General features: G+C 42.8%; 1 protein-coding gene across 1 annotated transcript; it reads right to left on the reverse strand.

The window, feature by feature from the left end:
- Positions 1–560: 560 nt before the first annotated feature.
- EDN3 (endothelin 3) lies at positions 561–16,883 on the reverse strand. Its single transcript, XM_037402633.1, has 5 exons — positions 16,573–16,883; positions 15,934–16,171; positions 3,369–3,533; positions 2,745–2,847; positions 561–1,858 (listed from the first exon to the last, which is right to left on the reverse strand). Exons 1-4 carry the CDS (start codon positions 16,622–16,624, stop codon positions 2,775–2,777), a joined length of 528 nt encoding a protein of 175 aa, XP_037258530.1. The 5' UTR covers positions 16,625–16,883; the 3' UTR covers positions 561–1,858; positions 2,745–2,774.
- Positions 16,884–18,516: the final 1,633 nt, after the last annotated feature.

An 18,516-nucleotide genomic window follows, 5' to 3' on the forward strand; every position in this document is an offset into this window, starting at 1 on the left:
TGAAACTGAGGTAGGTAAACACTGTTCAGGAGAAGAACTCACAGTCCAAATGGCCATCACCTCCTTGTCCGGAGATACAAATCAGGCCAGATGCGGATTACATTTATACCAAAAGGGACACAAAATTCTAATGTAACTTTTTAAGCATATCAAAGAAATGTTTCTTATGTTTTCATACTCAATTCTCAAACTGTCAGAACTGTAACCTCTTGAAGGCAAGTTTTTGTATGACCTGGGCATATGCGTTTGGGGGGATAAAAAGTTCTAGTTGGTGGTTATAAATGATTAAGCATTCATCATAACAAAGCTTGATTGATTTTTTTAAAACCCAAAACAATAGTGTCTTTAAAAATTATGGGAAAATAGCATGTGAAGTGTTCTTATACAATAAATAACCTATTTTCTATAAATGTACAAAATCAGCTGATCAGCAATTAAGAAACTGATACAAATGCAGTAACTGAAAGATATATTTAATTTTATAACTATAATAATTTATTTATGAAATATATCCACATATATATAAAATATATCATATATATTTTGGCAAAGACCTCCCTTTTTTGTTTCAAACAAAGTTTACTACCACCATTTTAAGCCTATATAACCATTTTTACTGTTAATTTCTTTTCATTTTTCTTTTGGTATCCATCTTTCTCCTGACAAAATATAATTTCATGTCACCAGGTTATAGTTTAATCTACGTGCCCTGGGGAAAGTCTGCATCAAGTTCAGTCAAACCAAAAAAATATCTATAATGTCACAAGTAAGGGATTTCCTCTCTTTTTAAATAATATAGAACAGGATTTCCAAAAGTTACTCTTTTTTTCCTAGCTTACTCTTGCACCCTCCTATCAAAAGAAAGTCCATAATTTCTGAAGAAGTCATTTACACTGAAAAATGTCCAGGGTTACATATAATGCTTATTGCCAAGTTTCCATGTTATTCAGTGATGTTTCAATGAAGAGATAAAAATATGATTTCTAGTACTATCAAAGACAAATGTATGTGGATGATAACATATGTAGGACCTTAGAATAGCAAATGGTCTAGTACAGTAAGTTACTCTGACTGTATGAAGTTCCACAGTCCTACCCTTTCATCTTTAGGGAATTCTTTGGGATGAATAGTTCATCAACTACAGTGCATCCTTAAATAATCACTGTGAATGTTTTTGAATGGAACTTTGAAGTGCAGGAATAATTTGTGCCTAAATTAGGTAATCTATTGAATACTCAATGTATACTCAACTTGCTATAGTTAATAATAGTATTTATATTAGCCATTCATATTTATTCTGCATAGATACTGCCATTTAAACATCTGCCACAAAGTTACAATATGATGATTCAGGCTTGCATACATTAACAAGAGAAATATTTTGTATCTGTTTATTCTTTATGAGAACTCATGTATAGGCAATCTCTCTCTAACTCATCACGTTCTCCAATTACAGTTGCCTGCATAAAGCTGTGGATGGATTCTTCAGACATACAGCAAGCAGTAAGTGGAACAGTATGTTTCTCTATTGTACTTTTTAAAATCGTATAGAAAAATGTTTGCTGAAACTCTGTGTTGCTGAAGTTTGGATCTACCTTTGAATTCTTCTTCAATAGTGATACACTCGCTGCCAGGTTACATGATAAACATTATCCTAGTGAGACTCTCGCGAGTGGAGCATGGGAGAAAGCTTCTTCGTACAGGTTCACATGCCCTCAAAGTGGCATTGTTGAAATGAAAGTCTTGCATACTGCTGAAATCTCCACTGGCATCAGACTGAAGCATCAAGTTTGTCCATCTCAAGGGAGAGTTGTAGTTTAAGTTCTTGCTTCTGAGCTTCAGCAAATAAATGTTAAAGCTTTAAAAAACCAAAAGAAAAACAAACAAACCAAACATCTTAATTATTCAGACCTAAATCTCTATTTCCTGATAGAACTATGGTTCACCTCCTTTAATATGCGTACATAGAGGGAAAGCTACCCGGTTGTCTAATTAGCTCTGATCAAATAATCACAGCAATAAATTCAGTCTGGGGACTTCTAATCCAAGTGCTTCCCTTCATAGCAAAAAAATTTGGGTAATGGTGTGATTTTTTTTATTATTATTATTATTTATTTTAAACACATCCAGTGGCAGCTGCTTTTACCCAGAAAACAACTGTGTGCTTATCTTGACATCATTTTGCATTTCCTTGTAGCAATAGTATTAAGGGTAGATTTGGAACTGCAACTTTTTGAAACTGGCTACTAGGTCACAATAACCTCTTTGTATCCAACATTTAAAGTAGGTTTATTTTCCCTCCAAATACTTTTCCCACAAAGTTTGTTCTGTTTCTTTACCTTGACAATTTAAGTTTTACTAAAGCACTGCACTGGGACATGTAGCTTAAGTTGTTGCAGTGCTAAATGAGCAAAAAGATGATAGACAGGAACAGACCTTGCCCTAAAAAAAAAAAGGAGGGGGGGGGCCACTGTTGCCAAAATATGTATTGGCCTCTAGCCAAAGAATCCAGTTTCTGAAGAAGCTGTATCAGCATGAGAAAAGTTGTAGTAGGTCTCTGTATACTAGAGGTTATTTTAAAAAATACATTTTAAAAACCCAAACAACTCATGGGCCAAATTCTGCCCTTATTTAGCAAGAAGCGGTAGTAGTCAGTTGAAAGGATTTAAGAGTTCTGCAAATACAAAGAAAATGTGTGGAAAATTAGTATTTCTTCTTTTTAACGTTGAACACCTCTAGCATACCTGACTGTTGAGAATCCTCTGAGCTCTGTGCTACTGAATGAAAGTGTGTTCTTCTTCCCTGCACTGGTCTTTCTCCTCTGTCTTTTTCATTGATCCATGACTTCTGGGGAAGAGAGATTTTCTGTTTGTCACTGCATTCTCATCAATTACCTTTACAAAGCCATTCATCAAATGACAATGTCATACTCTTCATCAGACTAGATAAAACTTACAACACTCTAAAATAGTGCAGCATTAAGCGTGTCCCTAACGGGACAGGAGATCTGCTGTTTCAAAAATACCACATCATAAAAAGAAACAGCAAAAAGAAAATTCAGAGCAGTACTGTACTGGGTCTGGCCTCTTCCCTTCACCTATTAAACTCTCTTTATTGTGACATGAGTTTTCTCACTTTTGTTCTTCATGTTCACTCCCCCATCCCACTTAAGGGGGAAGTGAACAAGCGGCAGTGTAAGTGCTTGGCTGCTGGCCAGGGTTAACCTACCACAACTGCAGATGAGAATTTTATTTAAAATCAATGTATTTGTTAATTGCTTCCATTTGATACATGCAAATTGATTAATTTATCTCCATGAAACAGTCAAATCATATAGATAGTTTGCAGTGTTAAGAAAAGAGACTCACCTTCTTCTGTCTTGCATTCTTCTGCAAAACTGCATGCACTGGTTGTCATAGGAGTCCAAACAAGAACACCGAAATGACGGCTGGAGAGCACTCTGGAACTGGCCTGTAGACCTTTTGCCTCTGAAACTGCCTCTGTAGTTAGACAGCCCATATGGCACAGTTCTCCTGTTGTGAGAACCACAAATACTGTATATTTTAGGAACCAATTAAAATGAAATTCCCTATCTTTTCGTTTAGAAAATAGATCTACTGATACAAAGCAATAAATAGCGGTACAAAAATCAAACCCTATGCTTACATAAGAAGTTCTGCCTATAACAGATCACAACTCCTGCTCAATCAACTCAGCCTTCCACACAGTTATATGAAGTAGCAGACACTCAGCTCAACAGGCAGAATTAATTGGCAACTACATTAGCTATCTTAAAAAAACTCTGATTACCTAAGAGCTCATATAAATACATCCCCAGGGTATTGCTTATTTTACTGCTTATTCCTTTATTTTGTTGGTTACCCCCCACAAATGCACAAAATTTATGTTCAGTGCCATAGCTGATATGAAGCGACAAACAAGCTGTGCTGATTTCCACCAGATAAGTAACATCATGTTGTTGTCATCATATTCATGATTCAGAGCCCGATTTGCCATCAATTTTATCACTGAGAAAACTGTCAACATGATTTGTTTATTGCATCATGTTTGGAGCATGACCCACGGAGTTATAAATGTGAGAAACAGACAGATAATCTTCCTCATACATATCTACTAGTACTTTTCTACAAGAGATTATACTCTGTACCGCACAGCACACCAAGAAATAGCAAGAGGTAGTTCTCTTTACCTCCCTGCAGTCTGGCATGCTTTGTTCTTTAATGGGTTATAGTCAATGTTATTAGCAGAAAAGGACGTGCTTCATCGCTGCCTGCTAACATCCAAAAAAAGCGTTGGACAGTTTAGACTGATGTCATAAATTATTCTCCTACAAGTTGTTAAAGAATCTCAATTGATAGCAGGTGTACATCACATGGAACTTCTGGAGACCCATAAAAGTTCCTGTGTACCTGAGGGATGGGCTAAGCAACCCACAAATCCACAAACACTAAAAATCTGAAGAGCATCTCATGTTCAAAAGCAAGAAGGAAGGGGGAGAGCGGTGGTGGAAGGCAAGGGAGGGAAAGTAAGAATATATCTAGAAAGGTTACAGAACAAAGCCTGAATAATCAGTCTGGAACCCTAACTTCAATAGTTGTACTTATCTCATTTGTTTTCATAAAAACATCATTAGACTATTAATTGGAAAGCTGCAAATTTTCTGTTTTCACACACACATGGTGGGCTGAAATGTTCAGAAACATTGCTTTCATAAACTCTGCAATAATTTTTCATGTAACATCAGTATGGTTGATGCAAATCACTTCCTCAAACCTTTGCACTTACAGTACATGTGAGCTTGTAACAGCATCTCATCTTTCACAGCCTGAATCAGACCAATCATAGATAGATTTATCATAAAATCATGCTGAAAGATAGAAAATCACAAGTGTCTGAGACCATGAGATGGTCCTTCTCCAGCAGATGCTGATCTGCCTCACCTATATGCAAAAACTGTTGCATATTTTCTCTGCTTCCTTCGTTCTACGGCTATGTCTAGACGCTGGGAGAGACCGAGAAATATGCATGTTAGTCTTAAAATATTTTTAGGACTTGATTTTGGCACCCCTTCGCAGTCATTTAAAAAGCTTTTTGTTGTCTTCAGGATTAGGACTGAGTCCCATTTCATAACTGAAGAGTATTAAAAACTCTATCCTGCCATCTGCTTTAGAATAATGAATGCTAAATGGCTAACATAGGTAACTTCTGACATAAATAGCTCCTGCATGATCATGTTTTTAATACATTCAAGTTTTTCATGAAGTAATGGCTAATATTTTAAGTCAGGAACCAGGAGGAAGTTCCTGTATTTTTAAAAGAGTGGTGAACCCTCTGTGAAAACTGCCTGGTAGAAAACTTCCCGCTCAGATTTAGGCTAAAATGAAAAGATGATTTTTGCTTGGTCTAGCCAAACTTGAAACCCCTATTTCATGGCAGATAGCTTGCCAGGGGATAAATGAAGCTTTTGCAGATGTCATCCATCCCATATTGTGCTAACAAGACATATAATACTGTAGTATGTTATTCTCGTTATTTAGTGTTTCCTTGTTAAAAAGTCACTTTTCCAAAACATGATACTGGTTTTTTCTTACTCTCTAAATCAGAATCTCTGCTGCAGTTTGCCCTGTGTCAGAGCCTCTGCCTGAATAGCCAGAGAGGAAGAAAGGCACATGTTTTATTCCTTATTGCTGCAGTTTGAAAATTAATGGACCGACTACAATCATCATCAATTTTGTCTTAACACATCAGTGTGTGAACAACAGTGATTGAGGAATGGGCCCATTACCGGTCTGCTGCCTTTCTTAAGAGACAGTAAATTCCAGCAAACAGGCAGGGGTGGAGAATATAGTATAATTACAAGGGGTAAGAACCACGCATCACAGCCCTAAGCAAGGGAGGAGGCTGATGTTTTAGATCCTGTTCCTGATCGTTCTAATGAAGTGCCTTACATTCTATGAAACTTACAATATTTACGAAAGTATGCTTCATAGCTTGGAAAATGTTTTCAAGATCCCTTCATTATCAGTGGTCCAGAAATATATGCCGATCCAACGATATTTTCAAGTGTAAGAATTTTAACTAGAACACTCAAGCAAAAATTTTTACATACACTGATGTATGTAAAAGTGTAACTAGGTATCCCAATGTGCCTGAGTTTGATTTCTAATCCAAAAATCCAAACCCCAGATAAAGTTCAATAGCAACCCAGTGTCTTTCCAACAGTATTCAGAAAAAGCTAAAAAATATAGCAGATGTTTTCTTGCCTGTCAGTTACTCTGATGCAACTCATAAATCACATTTAAGCAAATGGTAGTGTGTATGGTTATCACTCCAGAAAATGATAGTATTTCAAGTTAGCTCATGCCTCTTTCTCAGCACTTCAGAAGTGAGAGGAAATGCTGAAGAGATTCAGTTGAACAAGTATCAGAAGCATTTGCCTAGCAGCATGCTTAATCTTAGATTGTTGCATGTGATTAACAAATGGTGCTGCAATACTCAGGTTCAAAACGAGGTGCGCAGAGTCACAATTTCTACACACTGAATGGGAATTATTGTCAAGATGCAATTGTCACCAAGGATTTGTGTTGCTAAGAAGTCCCTTTGCTTTGCATTTCAGGTGAGGCATCCGTTTTCTTTAGTGAAAGCTTGCTGACTTTAGTATATGCATGGCAGTTTGTGTCTCCCCAGTAAAGATGTGCAGCAGCTGACCTAGGCAGAGGCAGATTTGTTGGCTAGCCATCTGCTAGGCTTCTAGGGATCCTGAACAACCAGCTCCCTTACACTCTGCTCCTTGCAGTTATGACCGGGTCCCTGGCCAAAGTACTGTCTAAGAGCCATTTACAAACGTTTTGGAAATTTCTACACAAAATCCATAGATTTGTAATTTTTTTTTAACATTTACAATTCAAAGGAAATTTTAGTTTCTGACCTCAAACTCAGTATGCATAGTTTCTTCCTTTAGGAGAACAAAATTCTCCTGAAACAGTGAATCAGGTTTCCACATGTTTAAGAGCTACCATGTACTGGGTGTCCTTTATGCCTTTCCTCTCTACAAACTGGGGAACAAGCAAACCTAAGCAATTCTGGATCAGCCTTTCCAAGGTACTACTTTGAACTGGTATCTGTGTGCCAACATACAACCTGGAATTTACGTGGAAGTGACCCTCTGTTGTGGAGTTCAGTTACCAGTATGATTGCTGCAGCCAGCAAGTGGGTGCATAGAAGCCTGCATGCTCAGTTTTAAAGCACCTTCTAAATTACAGAAGGCCTGAGTTTAAGGAAATAACTTCTTCTTTAGTATAAGCTGTTTTTTCTTTATTCTGTATGCAAAAAAAAGAAGATGCTAACACAACTCTCCAGTACCTGGAATTATTCCATATGATGAAATTACAATTAGTCAGTGCCACAGAGCTGTTAACTAAAGATAAGTCCATGCATAATATAGAGCAGCGCGAAGCTGATCAAAGAAAGCACAGGGTGCCTTTTTCATTTGAAACATACTTTTGATTTCTGCAATGAAAAGGAATACACAGCAATCTTTAGGTCAGCTAGTATTTCTCCTAGAAATTTAAAAGAACGAAAGTATAGATTTGCAGACTGGACACTCAGATGCTGAAATAACCGAGATTATTTCTGTACTTTGTGTCCACAGAACACAGTCATAAAAGCTCTCCCCTGAAAGTCAGCTAGCTCTTGAAGCAAGTTTTTGCCATTACATTAACAGAAACAGGCATTTGTTTGTTGAAAAAGACAAGTAGTACTGAGCAGTAGTGAAACAGTTATTCTGAACCAGTGGCATCAGTGGAAATTTCCCACAGAAAAATAACCTGCTCATTGAACGACTACTACCTGCATGTCTGTGTGGAAGAATCATACTTCAAGGGAAGTATGATTTGCCTAAGTCCTGCTGTCAATCATTTATACTATAGTGAGTGTTCAGAATTCAGGCAGATAAATCCAATTGGTTTATTTTAATTTTTATAACATGTGGCTGAGTTTCTCAGGCTATGTTATAATTGACCTGTGAGCAGCTATTATTTTCTACTTTCCCAGCCACTTACACACAGCAGATAGCTCCAGGGCACTTGAGAGTTTCAGGCAAAACAAAGGGATGAGGGGGTTGCAGCAATCATCTTAGATGCTGTGATTTCAGTATTCAGCAATATATTTTCTGGCATGCACCCAGGCCAGCAAGGCTCCTAACAGTCTCCAGTGTTTTCAGACAATCTTAAAATGTATGAGATCCCTGTAAGGACCACTGAGAAAAAAAAATGTGGAGAAGTAGCAAAATTTAACAACCTCCAAGTGAAACAACATGTCTCTAGAATGAAGGATGCTTGGGGCAAATAACAGATACTTCATACAAAGCTCCTGCAGTAACATTGTGTAGCTGTAGATGAAGAGATCGTTGGCTGCTCTGAAAGCTGGCTACAACTCTTTCTGTAACAGGCGTGTTTTCTAACAGAGAAGTTCACAATAGGTGTACCTCTCGTATCACCCTTTCCTTTTCCTCCTCATTTAAGTAAAACATCTTCCTCAAAGTGCTTGACTTGCTGGTCTTCTGCCATTCTAACCACGTGCTCCATTCACAGAAGCGCTACTCGTTTTGAGTAGCTTTTTGCAGTTAAAATCATTTCAGAGGAAACAAACTTTTATTCTTTATAGCCACACCTTCATTTGCACATCCTCAATTTAGTAGTAGTCAGTATTCCTAGATACCTAATTAGGCTAATGTTATCCAAAAAAGATGCACCTCCATGACCTTGCTTATTTGGTTTAACCTTCAATTTTTTTCCCAGTCTTATTCTTCAATTAATACTTGTTAATTTGTGAGGACCCAAATTAGTTGTAGTTTCTTAGTTATACCTAATTCAGGTAATGAGCCAAGGATTGCACACATCGCCTTCATCATCCAGTTTCACTGATCACATGAGTTCTTTGATTTCCCTCCTGCTGGGACTTTATGGTACCCAAGTACAGGACTGTGAGCGAATATGAAGGGGGTTTACCACTAGTCCTCCTCCTCCTGTAGCTGTCAAAACAGTGTTAGATGTTTTCTTCTTCAAACATGAACAGAAAAATATCCGAGCTGAGTGAAAAGCTGGGATACATTTCTTGAGGTAAGCAATCTGAAGGAAGCATGGAGGGTGGGGGTGGGTATTTTTCCATTAACACCCCAAATACTCAGAGAGGCTGGGTAGAGCTCACCTGACCTAATAAACTCAGTCAGTTTCACAAAAATACCTCTCTTGAAACAACACTGCTAAAATCCTTCAGTACCTCATACCAATCCCAATCTGCTCCCAGTTTTGTGGCAAGATATATGATTCTTGGTTTAAATAAATAAAATCCAGTGCAGCATTTTCTGTTCGTGAGGCCCAGACTCCCATTATTCTTTTTCCTTCCTCTGACTGGCTGGAGTATTATTACTAAGTGGGCTGGTTCTAAGACAAATACACTGAGGTAAATCCCAAAAGGCAGAGCAGCTGGAAATTTGATTACTTTCATCCATATTTATGTCTCAAATGGTAGCTTTTTCAAACTAAAATTCGGAGTACTTATTGCTAGCTTTTGAAGCCACCATACCGGCGCGCACAAAGAACACACGCTCCAACCCCTATTTCTACCACTCTCCACAGTGTATATAGTTCAAAACCCACTGCTGGTTTTAAAACAAATAAAACAAAAACCTAGGGGAAAATAAACGCATGGTGTTAAAACTCAAGACAGATGAAAGTGACTGTGGTTTGACAGCCCACAAGACTATTTATTCTTAGAATGAGATCAACATGAGCAGCAGTAGCGAAGTTTCAGACACGAGCTATTAGTGCCTCATCCCTGACCCCATCTTCTGTGGGGCCAGCTCCTGCAGTGACATGGGATTTTAGCCTGCAGAGCCAAGTCATTTCAAGTCTTTCAGAGGATACTGCTGCTAAAACATCAATATTGTGTGTACTGTAAATAAGCTTTACAGGAAGACTGCGAGGATATACTCTGCTTTTAGACTGTGGAGGACATGCAAGCTGTGCACGTTTCAGACAGTAAGGCACTGAAAGTGTGAAGTCAACACACGACTTAAACATGCAACAAGAATTAACTATGTTTGAATAACAAGCCTAAAAATCCAGTCAGTTTGTCCATGATAAAACATAACAGTAACAGCAGAAGCCTGTTAGTACATTCAGTAAATCCATCTGAAACACTCTCCATTTGATGTGAGGATCTGTGCAGCTTTTTAACACCAAAGATCCTCCAGTTTTTAGGATTAGAGCTATTTACCCTGTCATTTCAATTTGCACAAAAATTTGTAACTAAAAAAAAAAAAACAGGAAGTTACTCTTCCTTATCTCCATCAATTTCTTTTATCTGCTTTATGCTTGGTATTTTTTCCTATCAGTATGACCACAGGTTCCATAGCTTGAGTTATTTCAGTTACTAGCTTGTTAAGATTTTTCTTTTTATCTTCAACATTCAGAATACATCAGGACATACGGCGTATATATGTAGTCTAATCTTGGTAGCATCCATGTATACAAGCCAAATAGATTTCGGTGAACATGTAGATAGTAAAGTCTGCAAAATGCAGGGCAAACTTCATTTAGAAAAATAAAAGCAACTCAACAGGATATTCATCACTTCACTTTTGGCACTCGATTCTGATGGTTAACCATATGCAGTGTTTAACCAACAGATCAGCTTCCTTATTTGAACTGCCTGGCTCGCAGCCACTGTTTTATCATCTTGCCTTTGGCTAGCAGGTATTTTCAGTCCAATCTGTTAAAATTCTAAGCACATGCTTAGTTGTTCTGCTGAGCAAGAGATCTTTAGCTGTGTACTTTTATTTCCAGTAATATACAGGACATCATCTGAACTTACCTAATTATGAAAATAATTCTCAAAAAGTGGAGTAATTTTAATACTTTATAATACAACTTAATATCCATAAGGATGAAAAGCATGTAAAATTGTTATGTGGGCTTCCATTCAACGAAGATGTTACGAAGGCAAAATCAGCCAGCAGAGCATACAGTTAGAACAAGAGTATCCAGTTGGTTGTCTTAAGTCTTCTCTTTTGTAACAACCCCCCCAAGCCATCACTTCCTCTCTTTATATGACCAAAGCTATGAGTGAAGTGATGATAGGGTACAAATTTTTTCCATTCTAAAATGACTTTCTGATGGTAACCTTAGCCAGTAATGAGCAAAGATCATTAACTTACAACTGTTAGAGAGCTGACAACACGTGGAATCAGCTGCTGTTGTCTGTTCAGCTTGACAATTCCTGGACCCCTAAGAAACCCATTTGTCATCGCTTTCAGGGAAGACCAAAAAAATGGAAGTGTATGAAAAGCCTTTCTCACCCTAATGGCTGGTCACATTAGGTCAGGAAAACAGATTCGCACAGGGGAACTATCTGGAGACAACCTAGTGCTAAGGAATATCTGACTTGGTGTGTTACAGAAACAAATTTCTTCTCTATTGAAGTGACAAAATATCACATCCTTGTGGTGTCACCATGTGAGCACACACCGTGAAACAGTCACCATACATCCATCAGTACATCCCACAGAGCAAAGCAACAGAATGCAAGTCAGTGCATGCTCTTCCATGGGGGAAACAGAACGTAAATACAGAGGATCAGAGCAGCAAACACAAAGTTAGATCCAGTTCTTCCTTTCACTTTGTCCACCCAGTTCTCCCGATTCAGAAATTGATGTAATTGGCAGGCAGAACTCTTAGATCATCATGTAAGCTGTTCTCTATATCACGGTCGCAGAATCTCATTCAGTAACTCATCTTTTGAGCGTAACAGCAAATACTGAAATAAGACATGTCATCTACAAAAAAATAGGGTTTTTTTGATTTAGACACTTCAAGAAATTATTATTTCTAGTGCTTAGTTTGAGGAAATAACTTTACCAGTGTGGATTTATACTAACTCTTTTGAAAGAGTCTGGATTATTGCCATAAATTCTCATTACAATTTTATTTCAGAATTGAGTCCACTTGAGTATCTGGTACTGTGTCCTCATGACAGTATGACTTTCTTATAGTTGTCACCTTTTAATCTTTCACTAATCATTCCCAGCATCTCTAATGCTTCACACAGCAACATTATTATTAATTGAACCATTATTTTGCTGTCGAAGCACAAGTTCAGCTCATATTGAAATATTCTTTGAAGAAGTGCCTATCTAAAAGAAGTCTTGCCTGTATTTTCTCCCTTAACTTACATAATTAAGCATCAAGTTGTGGCTGTACTACACCAGTGGGTACTGTTTAAAAGAATTAATTCTTTCTTCTTTAAGATATGTCTGTAGCTATAGATCAAGATAAGCATAATGAATCACTTGACAAAAAAGATACATTGCAAACTAATTCCTAAGTAATCAATCTTATCAGTGAGAATAATTTACCAGCTTTTAATTACCTTTGTTACGCAACCTTTGCCTACATCATATAATTGCATTATTCTATCCTGACTGACTTGACTTTCTTTAGGTCTTGTTTTCCACTTAAGGGTCCCACTGTTCCCAGGATAAAAGATTCACTATGTCAAAACAACACTGGTGTGCTTACTAGTTTGGACTAACAGCAGTGGTTCATGAACAAGTATAAAGCAATACTCAAACATTTGTGCAGAGGTAATTTCTCATTTAATTGGTAATAGCTGCAAAGAATCAGAGGCTGCATATCCTGTTATTTTGTGCTTTTCTACAACTGTCACCCTGCTGATCTAAGTGGTTTCTCAGCATGGTAGGAACAGACCCTCTATCATCGCTCTGCCTCCAACAGTTTCAATAAAAACTTCATTTGGTTTTCCAGAAGAGGCCATGACCAAAATTTGTTTTGAATGTATTACAACAATGCTTAACAGCTTCTTCTGTTGGGAAGAGCAGGGGGAAGAAACCAGAGGAGGAAGTAAAGTTTGTCTTTGAAGTATCGAGGAGAGAGTAACCTGGAAAGAGAAAATATTAAGGAATTTGTGATGGGAATAAGAAATGATAATGTAAAGGACGTAAGTCAGGGGAAATAAAAAAGAAAAAAATAATAAAAAGCAACTGTAGTGTTTGATGTAGGAAATAAAACCAAAAAAAAGATGATAAGTAAATAAGCAAGAAAAATAGCAGAATCAACGGATGTCAGGAAAACTTCTCCAGTCTTTAACACCATCTCTCTGGCCTCCCATTGTGCGTATGGTCCTCAAAGTTGCATTTGAGCCAGATTTTTAGTAAATAGAAAAACTTTCAACAACATGCATACAACAGCAACATAAAAGCCCCATTTACAAACCACCAGTCTGTACAGATCCAGTGGTTACTTCCATTTAAAAAGCAGCAGCATAACGTGCATGGGATATTAGATTGCACAAGCAAGCCCGAGTTCTCTCATTCACATCCAGAAGCACCTTTTGACTGACTGAGATACCGTTCCAGGTAGGACACCAGGCCAGAATTACAGCCATGCAACATGAAATCTTAAATCCAGCTTCTGTTGCACTGAACATGGTCCAAAATGTGTAATACCTCCATGCATACTTATTTCAGCGACTACCTCTGCCCTCATATACAGAGACATTCCTAGAAAGAGTCCAAGGAATTTTGAAAATCGAGACTGCGCTCTTTCAGCTTAGAGAAAGATCTGTACATCTACCTCACCTGTAAACAGAGCTTTTCCTTTCATTGCTCACCTTTCTAGCTCAGACCAGGTAAGCCTCAAGGAACAGCGAGAGGAGCAGGACAGCAAACAGCCCCTTTCAGACACCTGGCTCTTCCAGCCAAAGGGCACCACGCTCTAGGCACTGCAGCCAGCCAATTTTGAGAGGACCTCCTTTCTCCAGTTCTAATGAGCACTTACAGATTCCAGAAAATTCAGTTCCTACTGGACTAATTCCCCTAACGTCCACTGTTATCCACTCACTATTTATCAACCCCAGAGGGCCCTCAGCATCCCGATTAACCTAGTTCCAGCAGTGTTATTAGGTTATACAGGTTCATGTATTTGGATCACAGTAGCTAAAATGTATTGTTCTATGCGAGTATTTAATATTCAAATTGAATATATTCATTCTATAGCTTGTACAGAAATGTCCAGTCACACTTTCCTAGACCTCAGGTCGAATGGTTCCAGGCTAATCTATACACTAGACCATGGAGGCAGACTTCACATACCTGAGATTTGCTGTTATGTACAACTGACTTCTGTTAAGAAAGCAGAGACTTATGGCCCCAACGCAATATGCATCATGAGAAAGTTACATCTCTCTCTGTTCTCTGGGTTTTTATTCTTTCATTGGTGATGCTTGCACAAAACATTCATGTAGGACAAAAATTCTCCACATCACTGAATTTACTCCACACTATTAACGCACACCAAATATTTTTGCCATTGGAATGAAAGTTATAATTCCTGTAGACTTAAAACAGGATATCCTTAAAGAAAAAAAAAAAAAAAAGAAGTGGGTGTGTGTTTAAAATTAGCAGAATTCTATTTATTCAGTGTGTAGGGGCAAAGGAATGTCATTCCTTCATTTTCACTGATGAAGCTCTGACATAAATAGAGTCATAAATATTTAGCTAAAATAATTCTAAGTAATCCTGTGGTGGATTAGCACAGGTATGGAACCCAAGGAACTGAATGCCTTGTGTGAATACATGATACTTACGGGTTGGTAGAAGTTCAAAAGACTCGTCATCAGACATGGCCTCTAGCCAGGACACACACATGAATTTACAAATTAAGCACCCTAAACCCCATCTGACATAACTTATTTTACTGCTACTTTCAATTTTTATATTCCTTTTGTTATTTTAATCTGCTTAAAAGCTTTGCAATTGATTCAAAGGCAGATCCAAGTTAGTACAACTGTTCGTAACTGCAGTCAGCGGAGTACTTGGTGTGTGTAGTTCACATCCACGCAGTCAGATCATTCATTCTTGAAGTTCATCAAAAGAAATCTGGGTTTAGATTCACCTGATCTGATTATTTTTCAAGAAGCGATTGCTGTGGCTGCTGCGGGACTGAAACCTACTAGCCTACGTAAATCTTCACAAATCCTTGAGACTGTCAGTTACTCAGAGAGACAGGCTATATACTGCGGGGTAGGAAAAGGCAGCCTCTAACCTTTGGGACGCAGGGAATCTTCCTGGGTGGGTTCTTTTCATTCAGTACTGCTAGTACCGACCCTGCCTTTCTGCACGCGTGCCGCGCCCCCGCTGACCCGCGTGGAACACAGAATTTTTAGTTCGTGGGAAATGGTTTCAAAATTTCTTTTTCTCATGAGTTGAAACAAAAAGTCATGTCTGCCATTCCCATAAAGCGTAATTGTCAGAGATGTTCTTTTGTAACATTTTAAATCTGGTCTATTGAGTTTTTCAAAAGTTAAGTCTTTTAACGTCGTAAGTATTTTTCCCACGTGGATTTTTACCAAGACCAGCACAGCTGCGCACACACGGCTCTCCCCTTCCCAACGCGGCTTTGCGGGGCACAGCTCGCTCCTGCCAGGGGGCTGCTTCCCCCGTGAGGGGCTTCGCCCGGCCGCCCCCGCAGCCCCCGGCCGCGCACAGCGGGGCCCGCCGTGCCCCCCAGCCGGAGCTCACCGCGCCGGGGCCTGTGCCCGGGGCTCCCCCGGCAGGTGGCGGGGTGGCGGGGGGGAGGCCCCGCGGCACAGCCCGCCCCGGCAGCGGGACCCGCCGGCCCCTCGCCCACCCCCACCCCGACGCCGGCGGGAGCCGGCTCCGCCCGCAGCGCACTCGGCCTCCCGGGGGCGGGCGGGAGCCCAGCCCGTTACCGGCCCGTGGCAGAGGCCGCGCAGCCCCGCCGGCCCCCGCGCCTCCCCCTGCCCGCGGGGGTCGCGCCCTCCGCCGCCCGGCCCGGCCCGCCATTTCGCGTCGCGCCGCCCGCACTCACTCACTCGGGGGTGTTGATCCAGATGATGTCGAGGTGGCAGTAGTAGACGCACTCCTTGTCCTTGTAGGTGTAGCAAGTGCAGCGCCGGGCCCGGTGCCGCTGCGCCCCGCCGTCCGCCCTGGCCCTGCCGGCCGGTAGCGCCGCCGCCTCGCTCAGCTGCCGCTCCCGCTGCCCCGGCGCCGCCCAGCGCGGCTCACCGCCGGCCGGCAGCGGCAGGGCGCGGGGCCGGGGCAGCGCGGACCCTGCACCGCGGGAAGGCAAGAGCAGCGCTCAGCGCCCAGCGCCCCCTCCCCGGCGCCCCCCGGCCCTCCGGAACGGGGCCCGAACCGCGCCGGCCTCCGGGGGGTCGGGGCTGCTCGGAGCACCGTTATGTTTATATTCACCGCGGCGCGGTTGGGGGGCACCCGCAGCCCCGGCAGCCTGGGGCTGCACCGCTAGCGAGGGGGTCTCTTTTTAAACCCACGTACGCCAAATGATGTAGGTCCCCGGCGTCTAGTTGCTCACCGCGCACCGGAGTGGGCTGTTGCTTACAGCCTTTTGGAAGAAGGAGGGAAAGGGAAAAAAAACCCAAACCCAACCAAAACCCAGCCTTTCTTTGTGTGCATGCGTGGAAGTGGCAAAGAAAGAAAGAAATTCGCGTTACCTGAAGTCGACGTAATTGTAAGTCCAAAGAGGAACAATAAACCCAGCTCCATTAAAACCAAATTGAACGCTTGTTAACTGCTGGCAAAGGTGAACTGCAGGGGCGACTGAACCGTTCCAGGACGAATCAGTTCAGGTTGGAGGCAGGGAATATCCCGGGGCTGGCGGCACACGCTGCTCCCCGGAGCCAGCTCCCACGCGGAGGTGTGATTAGTGGTTCCCCCTCGCAGTTATTTCCTCCAGTGCAGACTTAGTCCTGAGGGGGAGAGCGTTGACAAAAGAAGGGAAGATCCATCGCTTGGCTTTTCCCACACACACCTCCCACCCCACCCCCAAATCCGATCAGAAACCGGAGCTGCTGTTTTCCAGCTGCAGACACCTCCCACCCGCGGACAGCTGCCTGCCTGCCTGCCTCCACCCGCGGGCAGCCCCTGCCTGGCTCCCACCCGCGGGCAGCTCCTGCTCCCACCCGCGGGCAGCTCCTGCTCCCACCCGCGGGCAGCCCCTGCCTGCCTCCACCCGCGGGCAGCCCCTGCCTGGCTCCCACCCGCGGGCAGCCCCTGCCTGGCTCCACCCGCGGGCAGCCCCTGCCTGCCTCCACCCGCGGGCAGCTCCTGCTCCCACCCGCGAGCAGCCCCTGCCTGCCTCCACCCGCGGGCAGCTCCTGCCTGGCTCCCACCCGCGGGCAGCCCCTGCCTGCCTCCACCCGCGGGCAGCTCCTGCTCCCACCCGCGGGCAGCCCCTGCCTGGCTCCCACCCGCGGGCAGCCCCTGCCTGCCTCCCACCCGCGGGCAGCTCCTGCTCCCACCCGCGGGCAGCCCCTGCCTGGCTCCCACCCGCGGGCAGCCCCTGCCTGGCTCCACCCGCGGGCAGCCCCTGCCTGCCTCCACCCGCGGGCAGCTCCTGCTCCCACCCGCGAGCAGCCCCTGCCTGCCTCCACCCGCGGGCAGCTCCTGCCTGGCTCCCACCCGCGGGCAGCCCCTGCCTGCCTCCACCCGCGGGCAGCTCCTGCTCCCACCCGCGGGCAGCCCCTGCCTGGCTCCCACCCGCGGGCAGCCCCTGCCTGCCTCCCACCCGCGGGCAGCTCCTGCTCCCACCCGCGGGCAGCCCCTGCCTGGCTCCCACCCGCGGGCAGCCCCTGCCTGCCTCCACCCGCGGGCAGCTCCTGCTCCCACCCGCGGGCAGCCCCTGCCTGCCTCCACCCGCGGGCAGCCCCTGCCTGGCTCCCACCCGCGGGCAGCTCCTGCTCCCACCCGCGGGCAGCCCCTGCGTGCCCCGGGGAGGCACGGCCGCTCCCCACGCCGGCAGGTGGGAGGCCGGGGTACGGCAGCGCATCCCCCCCGGGAAGGGCAGCCAGCGCGGCCCCTCTGTGCTGCTGGTGCTGCTCTCGGTTCGTCGCTTTTAGGTGAGCAGGTCCTGTCGTTCTGCGTGTAATTCCAGCAGGACCCAGGATTGCTCCTGCGATAAAAGTGCAAAGTTTTGACTCACTTCAGGGCTACAGGTTTGGGAATTGTTTGGGGCTTTTTCTTTCAGGACTGCCAGTGATTTTCCAGGTGAAATTACGTCACCACTTTATTAACATTTTCTTTTTCCCCACTTAATTATGAACACCTCTTTGCGGACAAACCTACCTAGAGTGCAAAATTTAAGATAAAAGGGGATTTCACACTGTATGAAATACCTGATGCTTGTGCCTAGAAAAACACTCCTGCATATGACCCCGTTTGCTATCATAATATCAGTTATTAAGTGATAACAGGTAAGGGTCTAAGGGAATTGGCTCTATCTTTTCTTACAGTAGCATGTGTAATATAGATAGGAAACATGTTGTAGATAGCACATGGAAAAAAGATTGGAAATTTTAATTGTGGGTATATTAAATCAAAACACAATGTTTTATTTAAGAATGTTTCAGTACTAACAGAAAGAGCTGCAGCCAAAATTG

This window comes from Falco rusticolus, chromosome 10, assembly GCF_015220075.1.
Source record: "Falco rusticolus isolate bFalRus1 chromosome 10, bFalRus1.pri, whole genome shotgun sequence".
Lineage (NCBI taxonomy): Eukaryota > Metazoa > Chordata > Aves > Falconiformes > Falconidae > Falco > Falco rusticolus.

Bases quoted from the DNA above. Each gene is read 5' to 3' on its own strand.
- EDN3 (XM_037402633.1), bottom strand. From the start codon at position 16,624: ATGGAGCTGGGTTTATTGTTCCTCTTTGGACTTACAATTACGTCGACT. The intron at 16,172-16,572 runs GTAACGCGAATT...CCCGCGGTGCAG, and splicing joins TACAATTACGTCGACTTCAG to GGTCCGCGCTGCCCCGGCCC. The intron at 2,848-3,368 runs GTGAGTCTCTTT...TCTCTTCCCCAG, and splicing joins AGAATGCAAGACAGAAGAAG to AAGTCATGGATCAATGAAAA.